This window comes from Pipistrellus kuhlii, unplaced genomic scaffold (assembly GCF_014108245.1).
Source record: "Pipistrellus kuhlii isolate mPipKuh1 unplaced genomic scaffold, mPipKuh1.p scaffold_m20_p_3, whole genome shotgun sequence".
NCBI classification, from domain to species: domain Eukaryota; kingdom Metazoa; phylum Chordata; class Mammalia; order Chiroptera; family Vespertilionidae; genus Pipistrellus; species Pipistrellus kuhlii.
Window position 1 is genome coordinate 7,968,165 of NW_023425529.1, and position 12,051 is coordinate 7,980,215.

The window sequence follows — 12,051 nt, forward strand, 5'->3', positions numbered from 1 at the left end:
TGTTTCCATCTCTCTCTCCCTCTTCCTTCCTCTCTGAAATTAATAAAAATATATTTTAAAAAATTTTTTTCAACTACATATTTGAAAAGAACTTTGCATTTCAATTATATTATGAATTTGTGAATCAGTGGGATCCCTCTGCCTGGCCTGGGGGATCGGGTCAAAACCAGCTTTCCAACATCCCCTGAGGGGTCCTGATTGCGAGAGGGTGCAGGCCAGGCCAAGGGACCCCACCAATGCAAGATCGAGGCCAAGGAGAGAGATACGGGAGGTTGGCCAGCCGGGAGGGACCATAGGAGGGCTCCATGCATGTCCGTTCCATCTCGTTCAATCCCCATCAGCCGGATCCCAGCAATAAGCTAACCTACAGGTCAGCTAACCTACCTAATGCCCACTGATGATCAATGCACATCATAGCAACTGGTCAACCAGTTGACTTTCTGCCCCCTGGGTGGTCAGTGCACATCACAGCAAGCAGTTGAGCAGCATTTGCATATCATAAGCATATCGTGCTTTGATTGGTTGACCAGCAGACCCATAACTGGGCACTTAGCATATTAAGCTTTTATTATATAGGATAATCAAATTTTAATTGTTAAAATAATGTAATCTTTAGAACCATTCATAAACTGTACTGATAAAATAAATTAACTATAAAAAATAACTATAACTTTAAGAGAAATAAAGATTTTCAAAAGTCTGTTGTAATCTCAAATTTTAAAACCTGTTAACTGAGCGGGACCTATAAATACATCAAACGTAAACAATATCGGGAACGGGTAGAACATATGAATACTTCCTGGAAATATATGTTGTGCCCTGAGAGGGACGGTATATATTTTTTGTAATCTTTATAATTGTTTGTAAAATTTATAATTTTTTAATTCAATGTTTCCATTTTTTTGTTGGTATTCTTTTCTATTTGTTTGTAATTTTGTATTTTCCTTTGTGCTTTATATATAAATAAACGAAAAAATATATATATCACTTATTTTAATTAAGTAGAAACAAAACTAATAATAATATGAAATTATGTCCTCCGGGCATGACGTACTGACACGTCCTAGTGAAAGAGTATGTGCCCATTACAGGTTGCGTAATTAAAAAGGGAACTCCCCGGTTAACAGGTTAAGAAGAAAAATATTGTAACTAGTAGAATTAATAGTTTTCTTCCATTTTTTTATAACAAATTACATCAACAAGAAAAAAACCTGTACAATTTTAGAATAGATTTAAGTAACATAAAAATTTTAAATGGAATAAACAAGGCAAAAGTGATGTTTTATCCATACCTTATGGCATTGCTGCTACAATGAAGGCCACCAGATCTTATCATTCGTACATAGCCCATAGCATTACCTTAAAAATTGCACACACACACAAAAAAATCAGATATTTATACAAATAACTCTGAACTCTATTCACCAGGAATATAGTTACATGTAGTAGTCAATTACAAGGTGTCCACTCCTTGATATCAAAAGATTCAGCCATATTTTGTTTCAGTTCTTGTTCCATAAAAATGAAACTTACATATTTGTACAATTAAAATATAAATATGCATACTTATATACATCTATATTAAATCCTTTAAAAATAAATATAACTCATTTGATAAACTAAATGCTGTTTACATCAAAAAGTTTTTACTATAATTTCTTCACTCTCATATTAAGTCAGCCTAACAATTATTTCTGTACCAACAGTCTAATCATGCTTGAAAAACTTTTGATAAGAAAATTACTCCAGTGAAAGAAAGCTAAGCTCACTCACAAATTAAGTTATTTGTATAAAATATTTAATATATGAGATAGATTCTTGGATCTGTACTTTATTTCCCAACACTGTGATTATAACTTACCAATTTGGCTGATGAGTTGCCTGAACTGATCAAGGTAGCTTTGCCCTTCTGGGGTTATTCCAAGTTTTCTGATGCCTCGATTGAATTTTTCTGCCCTTTCAAATGGATACTAGAGAGATCATTTAAAGACTAACTTTAGTAATAAAGACCCCTAAAGTATAAAATGCCTACCAAGTCAACCATGCCAATACCACTTTCCTGTCTAATTTTGTATTTCCATTGTGCTTAACAAATCACTCAAGTCTGATAAGAAATTTTATAGCACAAAGACTACCAATGTTCAAAGTCAGTATAAAATAATTTTTTTACATAAGCTAAGGGGAATAGTTATTAACATCATCAAACTCAAGTTTATCACCACCAATATTAGTCTCCCAACACCCAACTATTCTATCAAATAAATAAAGGAAACCAACTCCTTCCTAGAAACATTTGTTCAGAGATGTGTGACTGCATTTCTGTGGGCTGAATAGGTATTAGAGACTTAAATAAACACACTCTTCCCAAATAACACATATTGGCCAAGCTAAAATTTCTGATAGCTATCAGCAATAGGAAATTATTTTTCAAGTCTTTGGTGATTTGAAGATATAGGAAATGACTCATTTTATTAATAACAAAGGAAACAATTCTTATACAATAATAGCATGGTTATTTCTTTGTCTGAATACTAGTAATTTCTATTCCAATAAAAAATGAAAGTTAATATAATTATTGGATAACTATAATTTTATCAGTTTACAAGAAAGCAGTATTTTTCTGCTCTGACATTGAAGAAAATTACAACTAGTATATAAGACAGTTGGAACTCAGTAATGCTTAAGAAGGGTAATTAAAATAGTTCTGGATGTGGCAAATCAAATGTATGACCCAACTAAGGCTACTGATTCTCTATCCAAGTGGCTATGTGGCTCTGTATTGTTACCACTTACAATTCTTTACTTCACTGAGAAAACTCAGCCTGGAGGATGAAGAGAAAACAGCATACCTATAAATTGCTAGAGGCCTGGTGCACGAAATTCATGGTGGTAGGGTCCCTAGGCCTGGCCGATGATCAGGGCCAATCAGGGCCTTCCAGCTGCTGACTGCCGCCCCCTGGTGGTCAGTGCACGCCATAGCGAGCAACAGAACTCCCAGTCTCCTGGTTGAACTCCCGTGGAGACTTTGCATTTTGGCCTTTTATAGCTATAGGTAGGTTGGGATGTCAATTGGTATAGTATGTATCCAAATATTAAATACACATATTCTTTGCCCTAAAAATTTCTCTTCAAGGAATATGTCTTACAGATAAGGATGCTACCTATAGCAGTGTTTGTAACACTGAAAAATGATTAAAAAACAAAACACAAAATATTCATTAGTGGGAAAAAGTTTAATAAGTTTCGATATACATCTTTACTATCAACACTTAAAAAGAATGTGGTAGATTTTTATATGCATTGACATGTAATAAGCACACTGTAAAACATTATGTGTAGTATTACTCCATTTTTGTTAACCATTTGCTATACACACAAACAGTTGAACTGAACTGCCTTAAAAAGATTATGTAAAATACCTTATGATCATTTTGGTCCTTGATTTCTCTGAAAAATCGAATGTCTTTAATCAATCTGGATTTGATATGTTCATCATACATAAACTGGCTAAATATATAGAACTTCTTTTTCAAAAACTGGTATGTGAAGTTAACCTATAAAATTGGAAAAAATAATATAAAAATTAATTTAAAATCAATATTACTGAATCACAATTATTTATATCAAAGTCTAAAATTTATAAAGTCTAATTTACATTGGACCTGAAATATTTAAATAAAAAATTTTATTCCCTAACTTTATAGAGCTTCCTATGAATTCCCCTTAAATATGTTTACTACAAAAGGAAAAGAAATGGAAAATACTTTCATAATAGAACTAAGAGCTTTAGAAAGAATCACAGTATCAGGTTCAATACTCTTGTTTTTAAGTAACACACCAGTCAGAAGTTTCTGTTTCTCCATTTATAAGATTCCTTATTACTAACATTCATATCTAAAATGATACTGAAGACAGTAAACATGCAATTATTTATCATTCTGAGCATTCTTACATGCAAGTTATGTAAGACACAGTTCTCATCACGAAGCTTATAGTCTAACAGGAGTGACAGACATTTTAAACAAGTATACGTTAAAGAAATTATTAAACCTCAACTGCAATAATTTCTAAACTAAGAAGAGTAGGTACTTTGAGAATGAGTAACAAAAGGCATCAACTAAAACCCTGAAAAATTAAAATGTGAGCTGAGATTAAAGGCAAAATAGCATAAATAATTCTGACCTACAGATGGAAGTCCGGTACTAAATTCCGTCCCTACCACCTTCAAATACTAATATGTATGCCATTTTTAAGAGTCTTCATTTTCCCTTTTATAGAAATGGGTGCTTTCTCAGACCTTCTCATGGCTTAATTGCCTTTTCTCTTGATTGCATTAGTAGTAGCAATGTTAGTAGAAATAGTCTCTTCTTTATCTTCCTCACTCTTAACACTGGGCAACTACCGGTATGCCAGCCTCTAATCTTAATTCTTCTTTGGTAACTATATCATTATCAGACACCATTAATGTGATTAACTGATTAACAACTATCAATATATCCCCTGCCAGACTGTAATTACTAGGAAGTAGGAAATGTCTGCTTTTGTTACCCTAATGCCTAGCACAGTGCCTTACATGTAAAATATGTGCATAATTATATCTGTTATATGAACATTTGATAAAGAGTTTATTTATCCTTAACCTATTAACCGGGGAGTTCCCTTTTTAATTACGCAATGTACAACGAGTGCATACTCTTTCACTAGGACGTGTCAGTACGTCACGCCCAGCAGATGTAATTTGATATTATTATTTTATTTATTTATACTTAATAAAAATAAATGAAATATATATTTTTTCATTTATTTATATATTAAGCACTAAGGAAAATACAAAATTACAAACAAATAGAAAAGAATACCAACAAAAAAATGGAAACATCGAATTAAAAAATTACAGCCGAAACTGGTTTGGCTCAGTGGATAGAGCGTCAGCCTGCAGACTGAAAGGTTCTGGGTTCGATTCCAGTCAGAGGCATGTCCTTGGTTGCAGGCGCATCCCCAGTAGGGGGTGTGCAAGAGGCAGCTGATCGATGATTCTCTCTCATCGATGTTTCTAACTCTCTATCCCTCTCTCTTCCTCTTGTAAAATATCAATAAAATATAAAAAATTATAAATTTTACAAACAATTATAAAGATTACAAAAAATATATACCGTCCCTCTAAGCCTTAGGGCACAACATATATTTCAAGGATGTATTCATATGTCCTACCCGTTCCCGATAGTGTTTATGTTTAACGTATTTATAGGTCCCGCTCGGTTAACAGGTAAAATATTCAGACATGACCCTTACATGGATGAGTCCCTTATTTTAAATTTGAAACTCTGACTTTCTGGCTCATTTCCATACTAGTACACCACTAACATAGAGCTCCAATTGTATCACTTACCAACTAAATACTTCAATGGCTCCCCCACTATAGACTACAAAGGTCCCTATATAATTTTCTAGTTACATAACTTCAACCCCTTACTCCCAAATATGTTTATAACATTTTACTACTGAAGCATTCACATTCTTTTTTCCTCAAAAAGAAATAAATATGCCCTGAAAACCAGGCAAATTAAAAGGCTTCTCTTCTTCCACAGAAGGAAAAACAGCATACAAGTTCAAGTGATTTCTTCAAGTGACTGATGCCCATTTCGAAGATTCAAAATACTTTGAGTAATTGCTATTCTTATGGATATCAAATAATTAGTAAGCGCCCCCCCCAAAAAAAAATTACAGCAGCATGAATGATACTGTTATCAATGATTCCCTTTCCAAAGCAACTTTGAGAAAATATCAGACAATCCACGCAGACATATAAATTTATGCTGATGCTCTCAAATCTCTATTGCTTTTATGATGACCCTGAGATGGTAACATATTGTAAAGTGCATTTTGTGTCACAGAGCTTCTATCATATCCAACACAACTTTAGTGCCATATATTTTAATTATACCAACCAGAAAAATGGAAATTCCAATATAATATAAATAGGTGGTAGTGTATACTGACCAGAATATTCTATGAAAAAACTATTTTCCAAAATAACAAACTGAACAGTGGTCTATTACCCATCCAACCCCCAAAAAAGATTCTTACTGTTGTATTCATGATTCCTGTGCCATGTGTTCGAATTGAATTAGCAATATGCCGAATATTAATAGTGTTCAAATGTTTGTTATTGCTTGTTCGTTCAATAAAAATCTGCAATGAAACAAATTTATGCTAAATAACAACACAATACATAGCAATCCCTGATCAGTTATCAAAAATATTTCAGAATCTATTTCGTTAAATTTAATTGGAAACTTATTCAAGATAATACAATCAAAGCAAAGGAATAAGCAAGATGATCTCTAAACAATTATTTTTTGCTTTATTTAACCAATTTTCACAATTGGGAATCAATTCTTTACCCTTCAGCCTTCCTATTGTGTATCCACACACATTAAAAAAAAAAAAAAAAATTCTAAGACCAACTCACCTGATTGTTGAGATTATAGAGGTATCGAGACACAAATATATGAATGTTTCTCATAATTTCTAAAACATCCAGGCCCTGCAAAACAATCCACAAAGAAGCTCTATTATTATTAATTTAAGATAATAAGTAACACTTGTATTACTAGAGTGACTTACTATTTGTATTCATTTCCCAATATACACTATATATATACACTATATACATACACTACATATATACACTATATATATACACTATATATATACACTACATATATACACTACATATATACACTATATATATACTATATATATACACTATATATATACACTACATATATACACTATATATACACTATATATATACACTATATATATACACTATATATACACTTGTGCAAGGGGCTCAGCCCTCGCAGCTGTGGCGGCTTGCCTCGGCCTTCGCAGCCCTGGCTTCATCCAGAAGGTCGTCCAGAAAGACATCCGAACAGTCATTCCACTGTTCAGCCATTCGATTGATATACATATTATGCTTTTATTATTATTATAGATATTTTAATCATCACCCCAGGATTTTTTTTTTAAGAGGAAAGAGAGAGAGAGACAGAGAAAGAGAGAAACATAGATGTGAGAGAGAAAAATTGATCAGTAGCTTCTTGTACGCACCAAACCAGGGATCAAACCCACAACCTGGGTATGTGTCCGGACTGGAAATCAAACCTATGACCTCTCAGTCTATGAGACAACACTCCAACCAACTGAGCCACACCAGCCAGGGCTCCAATATCTTTTAATTATTTTAAAAAACAACTATGCAAAAGTATGAGCAAAGATTAAAAGAGCCTTCTAACATGTACACTCAGGACTATCTCCTGGCAGAAACCTGGCTGGTTATTATCTTATCCCTTTTATATACACAGAATCAGGTAAGTTTAAATATTCCAAGATCCATGACTCACAATTTCCCCACCATTCTTGAGAATATTTCTGTCTCCCCGGGATCTCTTTTTTTTTTTTTTTTTTTTTACAAAATAAACTCATGACCAGATTCTAAAAGGTAGTTAGGACATGTGATATTTATAAAATATGTACTACTTTTCAGATACTGTACAAGGTTCTTTATATATAATTCTCAAAAAAATAAGGTATTCTAAATTCCACACCTGAATAAAATGAAGCCAGGGAGTTCATCAAGGTCAAATAGCTTGGAAAAGGCAGAAGCCAGGGATTTTAGAAAGTCTAGTTCCAAATCCTTATGCTTCCTTTAATTACACTAGACCAGTGGTCGGCAAACTACGGCAATCTAATGAGTTTGCCGACCACTGACCTATACTCTCAATTCCAATAATTACAGGCTGTTGTTGTTCCTTGTGATTAAGCTCCTATCCTACTGGTCGGCAAACTCATTAGCCAATAGAGTGGCAAACCTCAGCTCTCCAGCCGCAGTTTGCTAATCACTGCACTAGGCCACCTTTAATGAACCCTTCGTTAAGAACGATTAAGAAACCTTCAGTCTCAGTTACTCCTCTAACACCACTCTAACACCGGATGGTATCTCATAAATTGTTTTAAGCCTTTCTAATTAGGGCTCAAAATAGCCCTCTGATCAAGTTTTCATTATAGCTTTCCTCATGTTTTAAGTTAAAACTGTGTTTCTGCATTCTTTTTCTGCTTGTTTGCTCATTGCTTCTCCCACTAGGCTGTAAGTACATAAGCTGAGGCTATTTCTATTTATTTTTTTTATCCCTAAACACAATTCAGTGCCAGCATGTATTCAGTAAATATTAAACATAAATACATGAATGAAAAGATATACCTACTAATTCCAGAAATGGTTCCTATATGTAGTGGGATGAAGGAAAAATTATGATCCTTAAATTTTGGAATAAATGTTTTTGGTACATATTATCTGGATTATCTTAGAAAAAATACATGTTAATTAACTGAAAGAAAACCTCATAAGATAACTGCCATATTAAAATTTGCTCACTGAATCAGTGAAGCTAAATGCTTCGGAGCACTCATTTTAAGAACGAATACATTTATAATTGTACTAGAGGCCCAATGCATGAAATTTGTGCAAGGGTAGGCCTTTGCAGCCCTGGCTGCTTCACGGGCCCCCCCTCTCACCCCCCACTCACCCGCACCTGCCTTCGCCTGGCGCTGCTCGCATCAGCAGCACCACCACCACCACCCCTCCTCCCTCCCCCCCCCCCCCCCTCAATAGATTGCCCTGCTGGCCAGTGGCCTCTTTCTGGGATGATTGTGGGGCAATGGTGCCCCCCCACCACCACCACCAATCACGTCACAGCTGTCTTGGCTGGCCTTGCATCAGTGCGTGTCATAGCGTGGTTGTCCAGACAGTCATTCTGCTATTTGGCCGTTTGGTCAATTTGCATATTACACTTTTATTATAAATAAACTTAAGCATTTTTCCTAAGATTAAAGTTTATGTATTATATCTTGGTTTATAATCAGTTGTGTGTCCTTGACTAAACTTTTTATAATTCTGCAGAAATCACCTGGATATCCCAGTATGCTTCTGGAAAGCTATATCAAAACCTACATGAACATTTACTGTGCTTCGCTTTATTGCACTTTCTACATTCTGCATTTTTACAAACTAAATGTCTGTGGCAACCTGCTTGGTCAAGTAGGTCGACCAGTGTCATTTTCCAACAAACTCAGATGATAGCTTATTATAGCAAAAAGTATTTTAAATTAAGGTATATACATTGTTTTCTTAAGACATATGCTATTACACACTTAGATTACAGTACAATGTACACATAACTTGTATATACATTAAGAAACCAAAAAAATGTGTGTGACTTGCTTTCCTGGGATATTCACTTTTATTGCAATGGTCTAGAATCAAACCTGCATATCTCCAAGGAATGCCTGTATTTCAAATGTTCACCAAAGGTTGAAGTGTAAACAGGAAGCCTATGGTAATTTCTCTCATAAAGCAAGTTACCATCTTAATTTTTATTCTTATGTATGAGATTTTATAAAGCAAATATTTTCTTAAAAAATAAAGATGTAATAATAAAGTTAAAAAAAGATTTCTTAAAGAAATGTTATGCTACAATCAGACTCTGCTAGAAACATTTTATACCATACCTGTTCCAGAGTCTGACTAGGAAGATGTGCCTCTGTCATAACCAATCCATAGCGCTGAGTAGCTAAATTTCTCATTTCACTGTAAGTGGCCCAATCATGAAGAGCTACTGTTGTAAGATTGTAGAATGTTTTATCTAGGTAGTGAGTTACATAAGCTAAAAGAAAAAAAAAAAAGTATGTTTTTTTCCCAAAAAATTTTAGATTCATGAAATGATAGAAAAGGAAGAGAAATGAAATTAAAAAAACAACCACCTGTCTTTGAACATTAAATTTCCTCTTTCTAAATAAGATGCTAGGAAAATAAAAGTACACAAACAAAAAGGAATTAAAGAATGGACTAATACTAAAAAGGATATAAGATCTAAGTTTCATTTTTGTTATTTTTTTTTTTTTATAGTGAGGGCAAAAAGATATAGAATATGACTTTCAGAAGGAAAGCAGAACACTCACCTCGAATGTCAATGAAACGATTGAAAAACCGAATTGGATTCAGAGAGAAAAAAAGGGCCAGGTCTTTCATTCCAACTTTGAAAGGGTTTCGGTCATCCAGCTTTAAATGAGTATGCACAGAAAGTCGCAGATCCTTCTCTATTTCTTTGCACAACTTGTCCAGCAAGTGCTATTCACAAAATAATCAATATCTTAATTTTTCAAAATAATTCAATTATACTGCTTGCCTATGCTTTAACCATTAGCATTTTATAATCAATGCAATGTTGAAAAATTTGTCAAAATGGTTTAAGGATCCAAGTACTCTATGGTAAAATACTATTTTTATTGGGAATGTGAAAATTACATTGCTCTCCATTTTAAACCAATTAGTTTTCTGCCCAGGAAGCAGTAAAACTCTTAAGTTTTTATTTTCACTAATACCTTAACACCCTTGAAAAAAAATCAAAAGCTAATGCCAATGGCTTCATTACAAGAAACATGAATGTATACTATAAAGTAGGGGTGTCGAACTCAATCAGAGAAGGGGCCAAAATCTAAAATCCAGCCTAAATCGCGGGCCGAATGGTTTACTGAACAGTCATAAACTGTCATTGTGATGGAAACGCAGCGGAGTGCAGTGATGACAGCGCGGTGTGGGCCACATTGCAAGGCCTGGCGGGACAGATTTGGCCCACGGGCCTTGTGTTTGACACATGTGCTATAAAGCATAAGATTTATGGGAACAAACAACAACAAAAAAATCTTGAGAAAATGGAAAAGAAATATTTCTAAAGCTTCCTTATAATAATCATTAAAAATCACAAAACACACTGAGCTAAAAGTAATGAATTAATAATCTTTTCTGGTCTTCTATGGAGTTCTAAATACTGTCATGTCCCATTTTATTTGCTAAATAATATTTAATAGAAGAAATTATGAAAAATTTCCCTAACTTTATCAAATCTGAATATGGTTTATATTGTGAAGTTTACTCATTTTTAATTACTTCCAAATAAAAATATCAATAGATGGAACTTTAATTTTAAAGATAACAGTGTTTATAATACTTCATTCAAACAGGGGAGGATATACTATATTGCATTTGAATTATTTCTACTACACAAATCTTTCAAATATATAATGTCCCCTTTTAGTCAGTAGCTCTCCAAATTAATTTAATAAAATATTGACAGCTGTCTTAAGTGTATTATTAGTAGCATTCAATATTCAAACTAATTTTGTATTTGCATTCTTCTAATAAACAGAATTTTAAATATAAATGTACTATTTACTAAAGTGAAGAAAATTTTCCAAATTTCTACTCTATATAAAAAATTAGAAAATAAAGACCAATTGAGCACAATAGTGACATTATAACTAAAAATGGTTTCTTTGCTCTAGAAAGTGATTTATAAATGATTTTAAGTATCTGAAAGCCTGCTTCAATCCAAAATGTTTTTCCAAACATTGCATTCCAAATACATAGTCTAAGTTTTTCAATCTCAAATATGATGTTACCTCATTTAAAATTTCCATAATTTCCTTGTCATAGCAATCCAGAAGTATTTCATAGGACTCTAAATGTCTTGAATGCATCATAGCAGGTACACAGTCCCGTAAAGCACTGAACATGTACTAAGAAGAAAATGAGAATGTGCATGAATTCATAAAAGCCAGGTCTCTAATCTAAATATTACAAAAGTTAATTATCTATCTTGAAAGACAAAACCTCACTCTGAAAGCTAATTGCTTTCTCTTTTTATACATGACTGTCTTCCTTTCCTAAATGAGTCAGCTTTTAGTCTCTAAAGTATACAAAAAATTCACATTCACTTATTCTTTCCTATTTTGAGCATTCAAATACATTTCTTTCCATACAGAAACACAAAGGTCTAAATAATTGTGACATAAACTAAAATTTTAAAAAATGAGAATGATTAGGAATATGAGGGGAAGTGTTAAATATATTAAAATTAATTTACTAAGTATTATATGAAATTTAACTATAGCCTGTATAAATGCTATTGAATATGCACACCAATGTAT

General features: G+C 33.3%; 1 protein-coding gene across 10 annotated transcripts in view; it reads right to left on the reverse strand.

The window, feature by feature from the left end:
- Positions 1-12,051, reverse strand: part of WASHC4 (WASH complex subunit 4) — a 53,416-nt gene that overhangs the window by 12,550 nt on the left and 28,815 nt on the right. For 8 of the 10 annotated variants that reach the window (XM_036458530.2, XM_045587572.1, XM_045587570.1 and 5 more), the window contains 8 exons: positions 11,524-11,640; positions 10,024-10,192; positions 9,574-9,728; positions 6,473-6,547; positions 6,088-6,192; positions 3,420-3,554; positions 1,862-1,970; positions 1,293-1,359 (listed from right to left, as the gene is read on the reverse strand). In XM_036458530.2, the coding sequence (XP_036314423.1) occupies positions 1,293-1,359; positions 1,862-1,970; positions 3,420-3,554; positions 6,088-6,192; positions 6,473-6,547; positions 9,574-9,728; positions 10,024-10,192; positions 11,524-11,640 (932 nt within the window). The remainder of the gene's footprint in view (positions 1-1,292; positions 1,360-1,861; positions 1,971-3,419; positions 3,555-6,087; positions 6,193-6,472; positions 6,548-9,573; positions 9,729-10,023; positions 10,193-11,523; positions 11,641-12,051) is intronic. The other 2 variants (XM_036458529.2, XM_036458532.2) reach the window with 2 other exon arrangements.